Raw genomic sequence first — 23,004 nt, forward strand, 5'->3', positions numbered from 1 at the left:
CCTTTACATAGAGTGGTTTAGGCTTTTTCATCAGGCGTTTCATCAGGCCTGTGGAATGTTTTCATCAGGCCTGTGGAATGTTGTCCCACTCCTCTCCAATGGCCGTGCAAAGTTGCTGGATTTTGGCGGGAACTGGGACACGCTGTCCTACACGTCGATCCAGAGCAGCCCAAACATGCTCAAAAGGGTGACATGTCTGGTGAATATTCAGGCCATGGAAGAACTGGGACATTTTCAGCTTCCAGGACTTGTGTACAGACCTTTGCGACATGGGGCCGTGCATTACCATGCTGAAACATGAGGTGATGGCGGGGGATGAATGGCACGACAATGGGCCTCAGGATCTCGTCATGGTACCTCTGTGTATTCAAATTGCCATTAATAAAATGCATTTGTGTTCGATGTCCATAGCTTATGCCTGCCCATACTATAGCCCCACTGCCACCATGGGGCACTCTGTTCACAATGTTGATTTCAGCAAGCCAGGTACAGTACGGTTGAAACCGGGATTCATCCGTGAAGAGCACACTTCTCCAGCGTGCCAGTGGCCATCGAAGGTGAGCATTTGCCAACTGAAGTCGGTTACGACGCCAAACTGCCGTCAGGTCAAAACCCTTGCTTGGAAGACGAGCACTTAGTTGAGCTTCCCTGAGATGGTTTCTGACAGTTTGTGCAGAAAATCTTCGGTTGTGCAAACCTACAGTTTCATCAGCTGTCCGGGTGGTTGGTATCAGACGATCCCGCAGGTAAACAAGACGGATGTGGAGGTTGTGGGCTGGCGTGGTTACACGTGGTCTGCTGTTGTGAGGCCGGTTGGACATACTGCCAAATTATCGTAAACAACATTGAAGGCGGCTTATGGTAGAGAAATAAGCTTTTTGTGAGTATGGAACATTTCTGGGATGTTTAATTTCAGCTCATGAAACATGCGACCAACACTTTACATGTTGCGTTTATATTTTTGTTCAGAACAAAGGGGACACAATAGTGAAAGACCAGCACAAAGAAACAACAGCGATAACACATCCCTGCCAACTGAAGATATACTGGAAGTCCGTCTGTGGATAAAAAATATCTGGTTAGAAGTGTTGAGTTCCACATCAACTCAGCCATACTATACAGATAGGATAAATAGAGTACAATGCTAAATTAGTTGACTGTTTGCAGGCCTTAAAGCAATGGAAAAAGGGAGCTAAATATATGAATCAAACGAGAAGCCTAATCGTTTTTTCTGCTTGATGGCAAAATCTCTATAAAAACAAGATCTGTGTGTTTGTTTTGTGGAGTTTATTGTCTATGTTGAGTTGATGGTGTATTTTAATAGTCCGGGTCTTGTCTGTTAGGATGAGCTTTGGCGTAGAGGTAAATCCACCCTGGGAATAACTCTGGTGGAAACAGCTCATAAATATCAGCCCTGTATTGCCTTTGGACCTGAGAGAGGACAAAGAGTCTCAGCTACGGTTAGATATCAAATGCACACACACTCACACACAAAAACACACGCGCACTCACATATTATATGCAAACACACACTATCACACACATACAGAACAGTTAAATCATATCTGGTGATGGACTTGTGTGTGTTGTGTACCTGGATGAGGCTGGCTGCTGGGTTCCTCCTCTTCTCAAAGTGTTTTTGTCTGTGCTGCTCCTGTACCTTCAGGGCAAAACCTGAGCCCAGGATACCCTGCACACACACACACACACACACACACACACACACACACACACACACACACACACACACACACACACACACACACACACACACACACACACACACACACACGTTCAATCACTCAATGTCAAATTGTGTGTGTGTGTGTGTGTGTGTGTGTGTGTGTGTGTGTGTGTGTGTGTGTGTGTGTGTGTGTGTGTGTGTGTGTGTGTGTGTGTGTGTGTGTGTGTGCACGCATGTGGGTGTGTGTGCACGCATGTGGGTGTGTGTGTGCATGTGGGTGTGTGTGTTTCTCACGGCAGGCAGGGCGAAGAAGGAGATTCCCATCAGAGCAAAGCCAGCTGAGATCAGACGACCTGTCCATGTCTGAGGAGTCTTGTCTCCATAGCCGATAGTCGTCAGGGTGATCTGTTCACACACAGAGGTCACAAAACGATTTTCCCACAATGCCAGTTCGTATTATTTTGGGTCAATTTAAATGTTCAATTCAGCTCTTGAGTACCAGCTCTTGAGTACCAGAATTGAATAACACTGCACTTGTGTGTGTATGTGTGTTATATATTTCAATGACCCCCTTTCTCTTCCAGTCCCTGTCTCCCCTTGCACATCTAATACCCTAGTCTCGCTTGACAGACACTGGAAATTACATTCATCGATTGGGTCATTTTAGCACGTCTGAAGCTGTGGGCATTCATTAATTGTGTTGACATGGTATAAGGTCTAGCAAGTAGCGCCTGGGAGGTGTTTGAAGACCAGCCAAGCATGATCTTGTAGCGGTGTCATTAAGGTGTCTTAAGGTCATATTATAGACTGGTCGGCAAATCCAGTAATGAACATAAAGCTACTCTTTCTTTTTGTCTTTCCGAGATGTCCTGGTTAGGAAGTTTTTGTTGTATCTGCTGATTAAACTTCAGTCCTGTGAATATTGGTATGGGCTATGTTGAAACATATTGATCAATCTAAATTGAGTGTGTGTGTGGAGTGTGTGTGTGCGTGTGCGTGTGTGAGTGTGTTTGCGCGTGTGTGTGTGTGTTTGCGCGTGTGTGTAGACTCACCGTGCCCCACCACAGAGCATCAGCATAGGTGGCAAAGTCTTTGTTGAACTCCTTCTCCACGAGGTAGACCAGGAACGAAGAGAAGATGAGCACCAGGAACCCGATGTACCAGGCTGTCACCAACTCCTATAGGAAATCAAAGATTATGCTCAAACAAATACATCCAATCTCACTGTATTGGATGTGTAGCCAAATAGCAAACTAGGTCTTAAACTCCTAAAGAGCAAGTTGTAGTGACAGAGACAAGGAAAGATTCACTAGGAAGAACATGAGAGGAACCAGACAGTAGAGGGGGAGCACATCCTTCTGTTTCTTTAAGAAGGTCAGAGTACATAGGACCATCTAGGCCAGACTGTTGGACTACACATGTGGTTGTACCTTACTGTGTGCATAGACTACAGATCCCAGTAGTTTCCAAGTGCCCCCTCTGCGGTCCATACGCACCATCCGCAAGATCTGCAGGAAGCGAAGGCTACGCAATGCTGAGGTGGCAAAGATGTTACCTTGGCTACCAGCGGACACCACAGCAATGGAAGCTATGAGGACAATTATGTCTGGAAAGAGACAGAAAGAGATAAAAAACAACTTCAATACTTTTGTAGTATTTACAGTCTTGTAAACTTTCATGAGAGTCTAATGATAATGTATTGCAGAGCATATGAGTGATACACATGATACTATAACATGTTCCAAATAGGTTTTGGAGAGTTAAGGATTTGAAATGGTATGGTAGTTGTGGGTAACATCTTCACGTTCCAGCTCTGTGCAAATGTCCCCCACTTATCAGGCTGTTGGTGCCCAACACCAGAGAGCGTAGAGGGGGCCCGGGGCCTCAAACTGTGTTGATCTGGAGCTCTGAGACTGGTTAAGAAAATAGACACAGTGTACTGGAGGAGTCATCACATGGATCTAATGTACCTAGTATTCACTTTCAGACAATCAGAGAAGAAAGGAGAGAGAGTGTGAGGGATAGATAAAGGGAGAATGAGAGGGGTAAAGAGGGTTCACACAAATCCACATCCTTAGGGCCACGGAGATAGTCCTGAAGAACATACAAACCTCTACTTCTTCTACAGTACACTGGGATGATAGTGTGTTTCGCTCCAATTCACATCTATCACATTTCAGCAAACACATTTAAAATTCTGAAAATCTAACCGTAGCTGGTTTTAGTCTTCTCTATTGGGAGAAGAAACAGATAGTGATCTAATGTTCTTGTAAACTGTATTTATCCTTCTTTTATGAGAACTCAACGCCAGCTTCTGTTTTCTGTTTCTGTATTGAAGTACGTCATCTGTCAATCAGAAGTCAGCCTTGAATATTGACAGTCTTGATGATCATCTCTCAACAACAAGATCTCATAGCTTCCATTCGAAATTTGACATATTATGGATGAACGTTTATTTTCAATGCATTACAAGGTTAAAACAGAAACAACTCAAAGGTGAACAGTTTAGGCATTAATTCCGAATGGTTAAACTAAGGGCTATGGTTTGGGGATGGCTCCGCAAACCAATCGGCACTGTTTCCATCAAGTATCCTCGAGTATTCTCAAGTATTCTCACAACTTGCTAGAGCATTGTGAACTGCCGTATAGCAGTGCACTTCGGCTCTGAGCATCATGAGTTTGAGCCCAGTGTTGGGCAATCGTTTTTCTTTTTTTGTGAACCACGAGGAAGGCATATATCGACATCAGGACCTTTTCAAATGTCGAAATCGAAGTCTATTTCTAGTAATCAGGCTGCATCTCTCGGTGATAGCACCTTTACAGTGCAGCACACACACACACACAGTTACCTATGACGCAGAAGGGTTTCCTGGCAAAGCGGAGGCGTCCCTGCCAGCCCCTGTAGCGACAGCAGCAGCCTGCGCTCCATATCCTGATGATGTACTCCAGCCCAAACACCACGATCATCACAAACTCCTACAGGACACGCACGAACACACGCACACACACAGTCACAGCCCATTATTGAGAGTCAAGAGGCGAGGGGCGAAAAGTTCGCTATGCTGTAAATACCAGACATTTTAATAGAAAAGCCAGCAATTAATAATGATATCCAATAATCAATATACAGATGTTGGATCTTCATTTGACCCTCTATTTGTCGCGGAATAATCCTGCAGCAGGAGGATTTGGATGAATATTGAATATTTAGAATCGCCGCCAGGGGGCAGTTAGAAGCGGTGTTAGCAGGCTATACAGTAACTTAGACTGCAGGTCCACTGGGCGTCAATTCAAATAACCAATGTAGGCTACGGGCAGGCTACACCTCATCTTGTGTGAATTCTTATGTAGATTATAATAATATTTGTAAGGGGTAGACATATTATTTAAATTTTTATTTTAGATTAACAGTTTTATTATACAGTACCAGTCAAAAGTCTGGACACACCTACTCATTCAAGGGTTTCTCTTTATTTTTACTATTTTCTACATTGTAGAATAATAGTGAAGACAACAAACTATAAAATTACTCATATGGATTCATGTAGTAACCAAAAAAAGTGTTTAACAAATCTAAATATATTTTATATTTGAGATCCTTCAAAGTAGCCACCTTTTGCCTTGATGACATCTTTGCACACTCTTGGCATTCTCTCAACCAGCTTCACCTTGAATGCTTTTCCAACAGTCTTGATGGAGTTCCCACATATGCTGAGCACTTGTTGGCTGCTTTTCCTTCACTCTGTGGTCCAACTCATCCCAAACCATCTCAATTGTGTTGAGGTTGGGTGATTGTGGAGGCAAGGTCATCTGATGCAGCACTCCATTACTCTCCTTCTTGGTTAAATATCCCTTCAAAAGCCTGGAGGTGTGTTGGGTCATTGTACTGTTGAAAAACAAATGATAGTATCACTGCAGAATGCTGTGGTAGCCATGTTGGTTAAGTGTGCCTTGAATTCTAAATAAATCACAGACAGTGTCACCAGCAAAGCACCCCCACAACATCACATGTCCTCCTCTATGCTTCACGGTGGGAACCACACACGTGGAGATCATCTGTTCACCTACTCTTTGTCTCACAAAGACATGGCAGTTTTGGACTCAAATTTGGACTCATCAGACCATATGAAAGATTTCCACCAGCCTCATGTCCATTGCTCGTGTTTATTGGTCCAAGCAAGTCTCTTCTTCTTATTGGTGGTTTCTTTGCAGCAATTCGACGATGAAGGCCTGATTCACGCAGTCTCCTCTGAACAGTTGATGTTGAGATGTGTCTGTTACTTGAACTCTGTGAAGCATTTATTTTTTGTTATTTATTATTTGGGCTGCAATTTCTGAGGCTGGTAACTCTAATGAACGTGTCCTCTGCAGCAGAGGTATCTCTCGGTCTTCCTTTCCTGTGGCGGTCCACATGAGAGCCAGTTTCATCATAGCGCTTTATGGTTTTTGCGACTGCACTTGAAGAAACTTTCAGTTGTTGAAATGTTCCCTATTGACTGACCTTCATGTATTAAAGTAATGATGGACTGTCATTTCTCTTTGCTTATTTGAGCTGTCCTTGCCATAATATGGACTTTTACCACATAGGGCTATCAACTGAAAACCAACCCTACCTTGTCACAACATAACTGATTGGCTCAAACGCATTAAGAAGGAAATACATTTCCACAAATTAACTTTTAACAAGGCACACCTGTTAATCGAAATGCATTCCAGGTGACTACCACATGAAGCTGGTTGAGAGAATACCAAGAGTGTGCAAAGCTGTCATCAAGGCAAAGGGTGGCTACTTTGAAGAATCTCAAATATAAGACATATTTTGATTTGTTCAACACTTTCTTTGTTACTATCTTTACTGTCAAAACAGTGCACAGTAAGTGTATATTTTGCATTTGTGAAAATATTTTGATGTGATTTGAAAGTAAAGGTCTTCATGTTTCTAGAACCATATAGCGATTGAGAATCGATTCATGTTTAGATGGAGTAGTTGTCTGTTTTGGCAGCCAGAGCCAGTTGACTTCTGAAAATTACCCACTCATAGGCTTGGTCGTGCCATGACATTGTTATGAACTTTCTATCGTCGCCCTCTCAAGCCCAGTCATTCTGGATGGAGGCTAACTACTGTTTAGTCTAACTTACACTATAGTTTCTGGAAATACAATGACAGTCAAATATTTAGTAGGAAACAGCTTTGCCAGCATTATCATGTCGTCAAATTTACTTTAGACGGATGACAATGTTGTTATTAGCTAGCAAAGTTCTTAAAAAAAACCATTTGTTTAAAACTTCTTATGGCTGCAATCCTGTTAACGGGGTGATATGACAACAGCCAGTGAAAGTCCAGGGCGCCAAATTCAAACAACAGAAATCTCATAATTAAAATTCCTCAAACATACATGTATCTTATACCATTTTAAAGGTAATCTTGTTGTTAATCCCACCAAAGTGTCCGATTTCAAATAGGCTTTACAGCGAAAGCACCACAAACGATTATGTTAGGTCACCGCAAAATCACAGAAAAACACAGATATTTTTCCAGCCAAAGACAGGAGTCACAAAAAGCAGAAATAGAGATAAAATGAATCACTAACCTTTGATGATCTTCATCAGATGACACTCATAGGACTTCATGTTACACAATACATATATGTTTTATATGTTTTGTTCATATTTATATCCAAAAGCCTCAGTTTACATTGGCGCCATGTTCAGAAATATATCATGAGAAATTGCAGAGAGCCACGTCAAATAACATAAATACATGTACATAAAGATACATGTTTTACATAGAATTAAAGATACCCTTGTTATTAATGCAACCGCTGTGTCAGATTTCAAAAATCTTTACAGCAAAAGCAAAATATTCAATAATCTGAGAACAGCGTTCAGCCACAAAAGAAGCCATACAGTTACCCGCCAAATTGTGCAGTCAACAAAACTCGTAAAAAGCATTATAAATCTTCACTTACCTTTGCTGATCTTCGTCGGAATGCACTCCCAGGACTCCCACTTCCACAAGAAATGTTTGTTTTGTTCGGTAATGTCCATAATTTATGTCCAAGTAGCTACTTTTGTTAGCGCGTTTAGTACACATATCCAAACGCTCGTGCAGGTCCAGGCGAACGTCGGACGAAAACTTCTAAAGATTATATTACAGGTCGAATAAACTTGTCAAACTAAGTATAGAATCAATCTTTAGGATGTTTTTATCATAAATATTCAATAACGTTCCAACCGGAGAATTCCTTTGTGTCTATAGAAGTAATGGAACGCATGTCGATATCATGTGGAATGCGCATGACCAGGACCTGGCTCTCTGCCAGACCACTGACTCACACAGCTCCCATCCGGCTCAACATCACAGTAGAAGCTTCATTCAACGTTCGACAGACTGTTGACATCTAGTAGAAGCCGTAGGAAGTGCAAACAGATCCATATCCTACAGTGTTTTCAATAGGCGATGAGTTGAAAATCGACCAACCTCAGATTTCTCACTTCCTGGTTGGATTTCTTCTCAGGTTTTTGCCTGCCATATGAGTTCTGTTATACTCACAGACATAATTCAAACAGTTTTAGAAACTTCAGAGTGTTTTCTATCCAATACTACTAATAATATGCATATATTAGCAACTATGACTGAGGAGGAGGCCATTTACTCTGGGCACCTCTGTGCACCTTTCATCCAAGCTACTCAATACTGACCCTGCAGCCATAAGAAGTTAAGCAAGTCAGCCATATCAGCTATGTTTTTTTAAAGGCAGTAAATGAGGCTGAATAAACTGTTTTGCTGCCAGACAAGGCTCCGCTGATAGCCAGGTGTAGCAGTGGTAAGGTGTTGGGACTCTGCTGTTGGGACAGCTTTATGTAGGCCCTAACAGCTTGTGGGCACCGTTTGGCACCGTTATATAGTGCAATTAATGTATTGTTTAGATGTTGTTGTGTTGTGTAGTGGCTTTGATGGAATACATCCAAGGACCTTATTCATGGCTTACCTGTTTCGTAACAATATTGTTTTTAACGTTAATTTGGACTGATGGCCGACTGAGTATTCTACCCAATGCATCGTCAATGAGTGCTGATGAAGATTTCATCAAAAGTGCATTACAGTGGCTTGGAAATACATTGACATTCAAAAGGAGGCAAATAATGAGTAGGAAAGTCTTTCGTCATCATTTTGAAGTCACCAGGTTGACTTTAAATGCACTATAACGTTATAACTACAGTATAACGTTATCTAGCTAGCTAAGATTAAGGGGAGGCTTAAGGGGATGTATTCTACTATTCTACTGACAATTGAGATGTACAAAAAATGGCATAAGGGAACGACAAGTAGATAAGAGGCAATAAGAGACAATCAGGATAAGAGGCAATCCGTAATTTCGATTAAGACATTAATGATCGAGCTAGGGCGGATGTAGTCAATATAACTATTTGTTCAGCACTTTTGAAAAGTACAGTGACAGAATTCAGAGCATGGGCCGTTCTTACACTGTTCTCCCTGTACACCAAGTCAGAACCGTAGGATAAATAATGGGGCCACATAAGCAGACAATGAAAGCTCTTACAATATTCGATGATTACATTTCTCTAAAACAGGTCAAATGCTACATGTGCACCACCAAGTCAGAACAGCTGGCGAAATTAAGAGGGGAAAATAGACCCAATTATTAGGGTGAGGCACATGGGTTTACAGCTTACTACACAACATACACTTAGGATTATTTTCTTAGCTACAGTATGCATATCTCCCTGGCATATTACATAATTTATGCAGCAGCATACAAACATTTTTGGACTGACCTTGTTGTGCTGTACCCTCTTGGACAGGATGGTGGCATGGTGGTCCTTTGTGGGCAAATTTTGAAATCAACAGTCTGGCATTCTCTGGATTTTTGGTGCTTTCAAGACAACTGGGAACTCTGAAAAAAACTAAGTTAAATCATGATGACATCATTATGACTTACAATTCTGAGTTGGATGACCGTTCAAAGCGTATTTTCCCAGTCGGAGCTCGTTTTCTCCTGAGTTCCCAGTTGTCTTGAACTCACTGAAGTCAGATTTCCCAGTTCCGAGTTAACAGTTGTTTTGAGCGGGGCAGAAATCATGCTGGATTGACAGCATGGCCAAAGTTGAATGTTTTCATTTTAAGTTTGGAATAGAGACCCTTAAACCCAGACTTTGAACCATACAGCCACTCCACTGAGTAGCAGGCTAGTGATTGCTTTGCAATGCTTGTAGTTAGCCACTGATTCCTTACAAACCACTCATTGTTGAATTTGCAATTTCCAACTTGTTCTGTAATGTTTATGTCCAATGGCCGATGAGCACTGATACATTTTATCTATAATTTATCTTCATTATTTATCTTCATATGACAAAGATTAAAAAGGATTTGCCAGTAGATTATCGACTTGATTCATGATGATGACTGCTAGGTAAGATTTTGAAATCAAAGCTACTGTAGATATAACGTGATTTGACATCATTTTATCTGTGGCCATTGACCCCGAGCCTTCTTGGATGGGTACTTCTAATGTAACTCTATGGCAGCATCCAAGGGGCTTGAATTTCCGAGCTCCACCCTTAGATTTGGCAGTGACGTTGTGTCCCCATGAGTGACAGAAAATCGTATTTTCTGCTGGCTGCCCCACCACCCCAGAAAGCATTGAGCTAGGCTGAAACCCCTGCATTTTGGAGCTGCCTTACTCAAGAAATAAAAAAAGAGACCATGTTTGTATGTGGTTTTATTAACTCAATGATTTTATATTGTTTGCAAACTGATATGTGACACATATTAATGCCAAAATAGCATGCAAAACAGGCAACCCCAATTTATCTAGTTATTATAGATTTTTTATTGATGAATAAACAAGTTGTGGGTGTGTCGTGGGTTGGCCCCTCACTGGCCAATCAGAATGTGCTCCATGGCTAAACACATGGTTGCTTCAAGTTATGTATTTATGGTATTTTAGTATTGCCTTGGAATCAACTCCAATTCCGGTTTACAGAAACAAAATGTAAACCTATCCTATCTTTGCTAAATGTGTTAACTTGAACCTGTTTGCAGTCCACATTGTTCTAAGTAATTTCATGGCTTCAATATTGAAATATATACATAGCATTTGCACTGATATAGGGGTTAGGCCTACTGTAAATTGCCTTATGCGAGAGCATGGACAAGATTAAATTCATTATTGATACGGCCTAAAAGAGAGAAAATAATTCTAATCAAATTATAAACAAAAAGAAACAACAACTTTTTTTAAATAGGCTATGTCTAAATACACTTACAGGCACCGTAATTGCTTCCCGTGGGCATATAATATTAAAAAACAGACTATGGAGGGTTTTACGCACATCCAAACTTTTCACAGTAGCTGGACAAAGATCCAATATAAAGAGCGTGCTGTTGAACCATCCTTCATTATAGTCCAAATAGGTGAGGTTCACCAGTATTTACCAAGGTTCTCATCTCTTGTTTCATAATGGACATGGACACATGTAGCCTACAGTGGTTCCTCTTTTAAAAGTTGCATCATACATCCTGTGGCATTCTGTGGCACGTCATTTATTTGTCAGACATTTTTTTCTGTTACTGCAAGTTATTGCTAGTTTGACCACCAGAGGGCATCTTTGAGAAGCACTTGATAGTACTCCGTATTGGCATTACCAGAGAATTTAATGCCTTTTTTTATAACATAGTATATGGGATTGATTAAGAAATGTGGCTTAATTAATTTGAATTATATTACAGTGTTTCTATTCAGAGAAAAAAGAAAAAAGATACCCTCAGGGTTTCGTTAGGATGGAATGGAAAATATGTACAGAGTGACGGTCGGGAGTAGGCTACAGGATTGGAGCATTCTAAATTGTTTGCCTTCATTAGACACCTTTGTTCCAATATTTCTGTAAATCAGTGATATTTATTCCCATAGTAATTCGTTATGGATCCATAACTAAATCAACATCTGCATTTTGAAAGAGCATTTTTTATCATTATTTTATTAACGAAACGTGTTTATTTGTTTCTTAGGCTACTGTGCAGTCTACAATACATACTGTAGTAAACATGGGAAAGTGCCTAATTCCTTACATAAGGGAGCAGGCCATGTCTGTACTACAAAATGCAGGGCCCGGGGTTCTAATTCCCATTGGGGAGGAAGGAGTAGGCTGTCCTTGTAAATGAGAATTTGTTTTTAACTGATTCCATATGTGTTATTTCATAGTTGTGATGTCTTCACTATTATTCTATAATGTAGAAAATAGTAAAAATATAGAAAAATCCTGGAATGAGTAGTTGCATCCAAACTTTTGACTGGTACTTGCTGTAACGGAAAATATGGAGCTGTACAACGTGATGGTCGGCAGTACAGTACTGGGCTATTTAGCTAAAGAATCCTTGCAGGGCACGAGGAAGGAGTAGGCTGTCCTTGAAAAATAAGAATTTGTTTTTAACTGACTTGCCTAATTATATAAAGGGTACACTAAGAGCATAACATTTATGCACCCTAATTTTCTAATTCTTGTCTAACCAATACCCAAATGGAGATTAAGTGAAAATAAAAATCTCATTGATTTATCAAGACCAGTCCCCATGCTTTCCTCGGTGCTAAAATAGTTGTAGGCTTTTGCTTCTAACTTTAATATGCTCTTTAAATAAATAAGATCTACACAATTTTTAACAGGACATTACTGAACACCAGTGAGACTCATTTCGCCTACAGTATTTCTAAAAATATTTTTTTCAATGACGTTATTCTCCGCCAACAATTACATTTATAGGATTGGAGGACTCTAAATGGATATCTAAGTGGCATTTTCCATTAGGATCTGTGAGAATATCTGAATTACAAAGCAGTCTTTATTTAAATCATGTTTCTAGTCTATTGCATAGTTACAATGTATAATCATTGATGTCCCAGGAGCAGGAGCAGGAGTGGTAAACACTGTTGAAGTGTATAATTGTAATACGTACATGCAGACACAGCATTATTCACAGAATGGAGTTTGATACACCTGGTATTGGATATGACAGAAAAAAAACTTGCTAAATAGCAATTTTCGTAAATTAACTTTATGACAAAAAATACACACAATCATTTGTCTCTACATTAACTAACATATTCCTCTCAATTGTAAATGTTTTGCTTGACTCGTTATGACGGTATAACTACTTACATTTTGTCAGCCATCTTTGCTGAAGAAAGTCACCAGGGAGCAGTGGCTCGCGTCAAATTCGTCATTGGAACCACTCGATATGATTGGTCATATAAAAACCTTGGGACCCAAATGCATAATGAGTTCTCTAACTCCCCCTTGTGGTGGTCTGGAGCAATGAAGCTGTGACGGTGGGTACCTCTCAGTCCTGTAGTGTAAGCACGCAACTTTTAAAGGAGGAACCACTGTACATCACGGATGTGGTTTTACACACGATGAAAGCATAGCTAAAATAATGTACGCCTGCCTATAATACATAGATAAAAAGGGAACATCAGCTCAAGGTTTTGCTCCTTTCCAACTTGATATTTTAATAAAGATTTGAAAAATAAAATTGTTTTCCAAGCAGTTTCACGAGCCAAACACTTTATCGACGATCTTGATGAGCTACTTGATTACAAAAAGAAAACAGACTTCATTGAGAGGAGGGTAGGCTATACTTGGTTTTTACATCTTGTTCCATGCGCATATGAGCAGTGTGCATTACGGCTGGATAGGCTGCGTTTCCGATGTCAAAATGAATGCCATAACCAACTGCGTTACCGCTAAAACCAGCTTTTGGTTGGTCTTCAATGTCCCTACCAGCGCTGCCTGAACTTAGCACTTTGGATTTTTAACCTCTACAGGATCGGTCCCCCCCCACCCCCCACAGGAAGGTTGAGCTAACGTAGGCTAATTTGATTAGCCTGAGGTGTTAAGTAACAAGAAAATGTCCCAGGACATAGACATATCTGATATGGGCAGAAAGCTACACTTTTTGTTAATCTAACTGCACTGTCCAATTTACAGTAGCTATTACAGTGATATAATACCATGATATTGTTTGAGGAGAGTGTACAGTTACAGTATGAACTTGAACATGTATTAATAAACCACTTAGGCACATTTGGGCAGTCTTGATACAACATTTGTAACATAAATGCAATGGTTCATCGAATCAGTCTAATACTTTGCACAAACACTGATGCCAAAATTGAAATTGCGCCTATCCTGGAATATTACATTTTGGCCTTTCTCTTGCATTTCAACGATGATGGGGAAAATAATGAGAGAATTATCCCTTTGTATTATCTTTTACCAGATCTAATGTGTTATATTCTCCTACATTAATTTCACATTTCCACAAACTTAAAAGTGTTTCCTTTAAAATGCTGTCAAGAATATGCATATCCTTGCTTCAGGTCCTGAGCTACAGGCAGTTAGATTTGGGTATGTCTGTCACATCTGCTCCTGCAATGCCCTCTACTGCTCATCCTGTGTCTCCCTGACCTGCCTCCACTCCCCCAGTACTTTCTCCCTTGCCCTCTGTGTGTGTGTGTGTGATTGTGTGGGCAGAGACAGGTGTGCTGGGGTCAGAGCAGATCCCCACCAGCTGCAACCTGTTCCATAATCAAGACCTCTACTAATACTCAGCCCTGCCACTTCCACGCTGCCAGATTGTAATCTCTGTCAGTCTACATTTCTAGCTGTTTGTTACTATTCAGATCCTGTTGTGCCTGTTTTCCTTGCCTGACGCTGTTTTCCTCTCCTCTACAGTTCTGCCAGCTCTGACTCTGGTACCTGTCTCCAGTCCCACGTCTTCTCATCCTGCTACTCTGCCCTGGATTCCCCACTCTACTACTCCCCTGGATTCCCCTCCGGCCTGCTAACCCTGTCTCAACCCCTCTCGCGCCAGCCTCAGCCTCCACTCCTAGTTTCCAGCAACCTGCACGAGCTTCTCCCGACCTGCACTCCATGTCCCCCCTGTGTCAATAAATACCTTGGTTACTTCATCCCAGTCTCCTCGTCTGAGTCTGCTCGGGTTCCCGTTCCACTCCGCAAAACAATGTCATTTTAGGCGAAAAGTTTTAAAAAAGGGTGCGATCCTTAAGAGGTTTTAAGGGCACGCCTCAAATATTTTCCACCCCTCCCATCTAATCGCAAGCGTGCTGATGTTGAACAGGTCAAATGCATAACCTGGTGTTAGGGCTGGAAAATGTCAGTGTTACAGTTTTTTTCCATGACAAAATTGCAAACTACCGTGCGTTTGACACTAGCACCACCTTAATGCCAGCCACAAATTGAGCCCTAAAGGCGATGCATCTATTTGTTAAGCATTTTGTACCATGGCAAATCTACTGTGGCAATTTATCCAACACTTTGTATGAATGGAAACTAATGTTGGTGTAGCCTACTGTTATTTTATTTGTTTCCTATTTATGTTATCCAAAAGTGTCTGGTATAGTAATTTCTTATCAAGATCGGGGTTAAAATGTCTGTGTGTGACCAACCGCCTTGATTCGGTCGTATGTATTAAAATGTGAAATTGTGTTTTTTACATTGGATAAAAGTAGAGACTCAGAGCTACAAAATGGTATATAATGCACTGTATTTGAGGAACTATGGGAAAGTAATTCTGCTTTGAACTTGTAACCCCACTTTGAGAAAATGGCCATAGAATATTTTGGTACAATTACTGGAGAGCTCTTTTGTCTACACCCATTCAGCATTGTTCACACCCTCCAAAGCCTTAGCCCCACCCATCTCTTTAAGGATTCACATATGAGGTCATGTAGTGTGGTAAAGATTAAGACTAAAAGTAGTATCTTTACAATAAGGAAAAATTCCAGGTAAACAAAGTGTCCAGAAAAATATTTTCAAAATATTAGATGTCATTTACCCAGACACACTTGTCTAAATTGATGGGTCATGTAAAATAAATTCTATAACCCCCAGCCACATCTTGCTAAGTGGATAGGTCTCTACAGAAGGTGTAAACAGTACACCTAAATGGTTTCTTGCATAGTAGCAATATCAAAAATAATGCCAATATAAAGAAAAAAGTAACAAGTATCAATGCCAATAGAGAAAGAACAAAATAATATACAGTATGTACAACAACAATATCAGTGAGACTTGTGATGAGGTAGTTATATGCATACAATCAGGGGTAAAGTGGCTGAGCAACGTATGGCATGTGTGTTAGGAGATAGTCATGTGAATGTCCATAGAGGCAATGCAGATAGTGCTGATGACTGGGAACCTGCCCCCAGTGATGATCTGGTTTGTCTGAACCAAGCACGAACAAGGGAATACATATTCAGAGAGCCTGTTTCTGTCCTGCCATTGACTTTGGTGCAGCTAGCTAAACAATTAACCATAATACAAATCCTTAGAGTACTAGCAATGCAAACTGATTGTCATAGCTAGTTAAAGTTAACCAAATATGTTCAATGCTAACATTAGGCTATAAGTAGCAATGAAAATGGATTTCTGAGAAAATATTACTACACAGATCATACACTTAATGTTAACTAGCGAGCCAGCCACCTAACGCCAGCTAGCTAGGTAACAGTAAGCTTTAAATTGCAATGGAAAAAAAATCGGACAAAATTAGAAACGTATAATATCTGAAACTGTAGCTAGACTCTTACCTGTATACCTGGATGAATGCTTCACGGCAGACTGCAACCCCTTTCATTAAATAAGACGTCCTGTGTCGTTTCCATTTTGTTTGTACAGCTTGCTTGGCCCGCTGTGTCAAGTCACTCTGATTTACACTGACCGTGAGCAATGCCATAAGAATCATAAAATCTTTCTCCCTTTCTGTCACGGATGCTATGGCTGCTCTTAGTTTGAAGATGTAATCCGGAGACAGGTGTTTCATACAAAAGCCTTCTGTGTTCTCTTTTCATCTCCTTATCATACTCTGCTTCTACCATACAGTCTACTGATTTCAAAACTCGGTGAACTTCTTCCGTGACAATAACACTGTTGATCGCCGTTTCTTCCCCATCACTGTCATGAGAAGACACTACAATGTATTTTTCATTTAAAATGCTTTTGTTTACCTAAATCAGGGATTTCCTCATTGTCTGGTTCATTTTCAGAGTCAGAGAGAGTCAGCATGGTACAATCGTCCTCCTGAAAGGTACAACTTTTTCCCACTGACCTTTGTCGATAGCGCTTGATAAATTCAGGGCAGCAATATTATTGGGAGCATTAGCAACACATTTGTAGTTCTCCTTGGCTAACGAAAAAACAACAGTAGAAAGGATTATCTACACATAACGAGCAGCTCATTTTATAGACAGAAGATGCTACAGTGGTTCTTCCTGTAAAAGTTGCATCATACTGCAGCACACCTTGCGGGCTACCGCAGAATTCTATGGCACGTTATTTAATTGTCAGACATTGTTGCCATTAATGCTAGTTAGTGCTAGTTTGACCCCCAGAGGGCATCTTTGAGAAGCATTTGACTTTTTGTAATATTGGCTGTACTAGAGAATTAAAAACATTTTTTGTAAGAACATAGTATATTGGAATGATTTTAAATTTAGCTTAATTAATTTGATTAATATTATGGTGTTTCTATTCCAAGAAAAATGAAAAACGAAACCCTCTGGGTTTCCGTTAGGAAAATATGGCGCTGTAGAATGTGACAGTTTCCACATCCTAATTGTAGGCTAACCAATAGCCAAACGGAGATTCAGTGAAAATAAAAATCTCATTGATTTATCAAGACCAGTCCCCATGCTTGTCTCAGAGCAGTGCTGTCTTGACCTCTGAATGCTGTCTTTTCCCCCTTCCACTTGCCTCTTCCATTACTTTTTCCAGTAAGCAACTATTTGTTTACCTTCATTAGCCTACTTTGTTTCAATATTTCTGTCATTCAGTGATCTTTATTCCCATAGTAATTCGTTATGGATCCATATTGAAAATTACATGTGCAAGAGACAGTGGTAATATTTTTCCTTTTAGAGACTATACTTGGTGTCCTGGTCAGGATAACCAAAACATGTACTTATTAAAAGACTATCAGAAAGAATGTTGGTACTTATTTATTTTGATCCAAAGCCATGAATTAGTGAGTCACTCAGCTTTATGTAGGTGCCGAGGCTATATGACTGCGACATCATTAAATCTTGATTATTTAGCAAACATCACTTATTCAGTCAACACATACACTACTGTTCAAAAGTTTGAGGTTACTTAGATTGAAAGAAAAGCACATTTTTTGTCCATTAAAATAACATAAAATTGATCAGCAATACAGTGTAGACATTGTTAATGTTGTAAATGACTATTGTAGCTGGAAACGGCAGATTTTTAATGGAATATCTACATAGGCATGGCATTCAAAAAAATTGGCCGTTTCCAGCTACAATAGTCACACAACATTACAACATTAACAATGTCTACACTGTAGTTTGAATCAATTTTATGTTATTTTAATGTAGAAAAAAACTGATTTTCTTCTTTTCTTTTCTGACTCAAAACTTTTGAATGGTAGTGTATATCTTAAGAATATCATGGAATTTTATTGAAAATGTTTCTTTCTCTTAGAATAATAGTGTAACAACAGTTTCAGTAAGTAATACTGACGAGTAAAAACAAAACAAGATGTGTATTTTTTGGGTGTGCGCATGCAGGACAGAAGAATAGCAATTCTTACACTAATGTTCTAAATTCAATCACCTCTTTCATCCTCATCATTCAGTTAATTGAAATTCCATTTTGAAGTTGTACACAATTATCAGTTTCAATTTGGTCTATGTCGCCCATTCATTGTCATTTAGAGACACATTAGCGCCTTGGGACCCAAAAGCATAATCAGTGCATTACCTCCCCCTTGTGGTTGTCTGGAGCAATGAAGCAGTGACGCAGGGTACCGTACTAAACCACAAATTACCTCTAAGTCCCGCAGCATAATCTCAAAACGTTTAGTTGAGCAACCACTGTACATGGCAGACCAATCTGAAACTCATCCTTCGGCATCTCCAGCCCATTCATTATCTCAGCCAGTTTTTTTTTAGGCTCATCATTTAACATCTTTATTTGTATTAACAACAAGTTTGTTATTAAGGCACATGAAAGTTCAAATGTTCCAGAAGGCATTTCTGTTAAACAACGCATTTTGATGAAAAAACATGCCTCTCCTGTGAAGTCGTGACTTGCGACACATGCCTAGTTTCCTGAAACGAGTCACATGTTTGAAATGTGCAACTAAATCAAGCTGATCGGGGGATTGTTATTTGTGCCAGAAGGGCCCTAACCACTAGACCACCCCAGGCTACGATTGAACACAAATTTGACAGTTATTTTGAAACACTTCACACTTGTATGTCATAGCCTAGTGGAGTGGAGACCAATATCTATCTTGAGTTATTAAGCTAGATAAAATGATGGTTATGGATGTGTATGGTTGCATTTCAGATACAGTTTTGTACATTTGAATGTTGCAGTAATAGGACCTAGGCCTACTGTATACCGTATGAGCAAGAGAGAATATTATTTTGATAGCAGGCTTGATCCCAATGGAGAAAACGAGTACTGCTCATTTTCAAGGAATCACGAGGCTCATTTGAATTTCCTGATGCAACAGGAAAATGATCTGCGACAAAAGAGTGATCTAGTTAAGATCCGACATCTGTAGCATCACTGATTGCTAACTTGATAAGGTATAGCTGCAGTAGATTAATTGGAATGTCCATAATTGTTGAGTTTTAATTTGTGTGGTCCTGCGAAATAACAAGAAAGCAATCAGGAAGATTAGTATGCAGAGTCATGAGTCTACATTGTTTCACTGCAACACACACAGTGGTGTTCACACACGCATGCACACATACATACACTTTGCTCAGCATGTGCTTTGTTGGTTCTTATGGGATGCAGGTAGAGGCAGACCGAGTAATTCATATGATTGCAATCCATCAGTGCCAAACGTAGCCTACAGTAGGGATGCTCTAATTGCGGTGTATGATAAAACATGATACGGATCTACACACGCACTCAGCACACACGTCAGCTACCCTTGAATATCTGAAAATGCACATATTTAAATATATGCACAGACAATTGATCAGAGTAACCTAGCATTGCTTTTTCAGTGTAACATTTTTTGTGTTGATTCAGGTGTGAAATTAACACTCATTGGTGCAAAAGAACCCCAGTGTTTGTGTTAATAACCAGTTAAACCAAAACCACACACATCATTATCATATTTCCCAGCATGCTCTAGTCCAGGTAGATTTTTTGAATAGTTTGTTTCAATATCTATGTTTTTGCGTGTACATTGATCAATTGATTAATTAATCTTATGCTACTCAAATATAAATAACATACATTATTCTAAACTAAGCCAATCTGTTAGTTCAATTTATTTCACCCGTTACTGAAATGGTTGTTTCAGTTTAGACAGTGGTGGATAAAGTACCCAATTGTTGTACTTGAGTAAAAGTTAAACTACCTTAATAGAAAATTACTTAAGTAAATGTCACCCAGTAAAATACTACTTGAGTAAATATCAAAAAGTATTTGGTTTTAAATATACTTAAGTATGAAAAGTAAATGAAATTGCAAAAATATACTTGTGTCAAAAGTAAAAGTAGAAATAGTTACAAATTGCTTATATTAAGCGAACCAGATGGCACAATTTTTTATTTACTTTTATTTGAGGATAGCCAGGGGAACACTCCAACACAAAATTTACTAACGAAGCATTTGTGTTCAGTGAGTCCTCCAGATCAGAGGCAGTAGGGATGACCAGGGATGTTCTCTTGATAAGTGTGTTCATTTGACCATTTTCCTGTCCTACTAAGCATTCCAAATGTAATGAGTACTTTTGGGTGTCGGGAAAAATGTATGGAGTAAAAAGTACATTATTTTCTTTAGGAATGTAGTGAAGTAAAATAAAATTTTAACTTAAGTACTTTACACCACTGAGTTTAGATGCTTTAGGTATTATCATATCTTAGTCTTCTCAACCCTGGGAGTCATTCTGAATGCAGGTTGTGGGTGAATGAACATTCTAAATGTTGGATATTCCCACTGGCTGGATTCCAATAAGAATTACACATAACTTTGCAAGTAAACATAATGTGACTTGCAGGCCTGATGTGGCCCATAAACCATGAGTTTCAGGCCAATATATTAGGGTAAAACGAGGCCCTCAAAATAAAGCATTATGAAATTCATATTGTCTTAAATAATAAAAACTTTATGAAAACATATTCACTTAGTTCTCACTTGGTGAAGGCCACAGGACTGGAAATAAATGAATGCAACAAGCATGTCTCTGTCACTAACAAATACAATCATGGGTGGTAACAATTTACTCCAAAGGCAAGGCATACTGGGAAATATGCAAATAAGGCTTTACATCAAGCAGGGTGTTAATTTAACACTGAAAGGTGTGGACCAGTATAGACACTGGAACAGTTGACACTGAAATTTGCTGTGTGTATATGTATATGTCCTAACGTCCTGTCCAGGGAGTGTACTTCTACATCAAGCTGCCTCACGCTGAAACAGGAGATAGAGTCCTGCCCCTATGAGCCAATTAGGACAAGGCTTACTTACAGTTGAAGTCGGAAGTTTACATACATACACCTTATCCAAATACATTTGAAAAAAAACAGTTTTTCACAATTCCTGACATTTAATCCAAGTGAAATAATCTGTATGTAAACAATTGTTGGAAAAATTACTTGTGTCATGCACAAAGTAGATGTCCTAACCGACTTTCCAAAACTATAGTTTGTTAACAAGAAAGTTGTGGAGTGGTTGAAAAATGAGTTTTAATGACTCCAACCTAAGTGTATGTAAACTTCGACTTCAACTGTACTTCTTACTTATACGTCCAGCAGCCTTGAGGGGAAATGTAGTGGCATAAGACATAAGGACATAAGGCACTCATGCTGCTTGGGAACTCTGCTGGACTCTGACACTGATTCAATAGGTGTTGTATTGAAAACAGAGTTCCGCATAGAATAGTGTTCATTATCCTACAGATCTGATCCTCTGAGCGACAGAGAGACATCCACATCACATGCACATACAAGGACAGTAAGGCAAGTGGCAGTATATCCTTACACTCACCAGGATGAGCAGACAGTGGTTGGACAGGTCTTGATGGGCAGGGATTGTGGAGAACACTGACAGGACCAGACAGCCAAACACCAAGATGAACCTGGGTGAGAGAAACACGCAAACTCTACATTAGATAATAAATATAACACCTACAGATAATACACACAAATACATACAGTTGAAGTTGGAAGTTTACATACACCTTAGCCAAATACATTTAAACTCAGTTTTTCACAATTCCTGACATTTAATCCTAGTAAAAATTCCCTGTTTTAGGTCAGTTCGGGTCAAGAATGTGAAATGTCAGAATAATAGTAGAAAGAATGATTTATTTCAGCTTTTATTTCTTTCATCACATTCCCAGGGGTCAGAAGTTTACATACACTCAATTCGTATTTGGTAGCATTGCCTTAAAAATTGTTTAACTTGGGTCAAACGTTTCGGGTAGCCTCTCACAAGCTTCCCACAATAAGTTGGGTGAATTGTGGCCCATTCCTCCTGACAGAGCTGATGTAACTGAGTCAGGTTTGTAGGCCTCTTTGCTCACACACGCTTTTTCAGTTCTGCCCACAAATTTTCTATAGGATTGAGGTCAGGGCTTTGTGATGGCCACTCCAATACCTTGACTTTGTTGTCCTTAAGCCATTTTGCCACAACTTTGGAAGTTTGCTTGGGGTCATTGTTCATTTGGAAGACCCATTTGCAACCAAGCTTTAACTTCCTGACTGATGTCTTGAGATTGCTTCAATATATCCACATAATTTTCCTCCTCATGAAGCCATCTGTTTTGTGAAGTGCACCAGTCCCTCCTGCAGCAAAGCACCCCCACAACACGATGCTGCCACCCCTGTGATTCACGGTTGGGATGGTGTTCTTCGGCTTGCAAGCATCCCCCTTTTTCCTCCAAACATAACGATGGTCATTATGACCAAACAGTTCTATTTTTGTTTCATCAGACCAGAGGACATTTCTCCAAAAAGTATGATCTTTGTCCCCATGTGCAGTTGCAAACCGTAGTCTGGCTTTTTTTATGGCAGTTTTGGAGCAGTGGCTTCTTCCTTGCTGAGCGGCCTTTCAGGTTATGTCGATATAGGACTCGTTTTACTGTGGAAACAGATACTTTTCACCTGTTTCCTCCAGCATCTTCACAAGGTCCTTTGCTGTTGTTCAGGGATTGATTTGCACTTTTCGCACCAAAGTACATTCATCTCTAGGAGACAGAACTCGTCTCCTTCCTGAGCGGTATGACAGCT

At 39.9% G+C, this 23,004-nt stretch overlaps 1 protein-coding gene across 2 annotated transcripts in view; it reads right to left on the reverse strand.

Moving 5' to 3' along the window:
- Positions 1-23,004, reverse strand: part of LOC129851043 (potassium voltage-gated channel subfamily KQT member 5-like) — a 163,322-nt gene that overhangs the window by 20,449 nt on the left and 119,869 nt on the right. For both annotated transcript variants that reach the window (XM_055917225.1, XM_055917215.1), the window contains exons 2-7: positions 21,761-21,851; positions 4,534-4,660; positions 3,115-3,290; positions 2,737-2,862; positions 1,979-2,089; positions 1,595-1,690 (exon numbers count right to left, since the gene is read on the reverse strand). In XM_055917225.1, coding sequence (XP_055773200.1) covers positions 1,595-1,690; positions 1,979-2,089; positions 2,737-2,862; positions 3,115-3,290; positions 4,534-4,660; positions 21,761-21,851 — 727 coding nt within the window. The remainder of the gene's footprint in view (positions 1-1,594; positions 1,691-1,978; positions 2,090-2,736; positions 2,863-3,114; positions 3,291-4,533; positions 4,661-21,760; positions 21,852-23,004) is intronic.

Source organism: Salvelinus fontinalis, chromosome 1 (genome assembly GCF_029448725.1).
Source record: "Salvelinus fontinalis isolate EN_2023a chromosome 1, ASM2944872v1, whole genome shotgun sequence".
Classification (NCBI taxonomy): Eukaryota; Metazoa; Chordata; class Actinopteri; order Salmoniformes; family Salmonidae; genus Salvelinus; species Salvelinus fontinalis.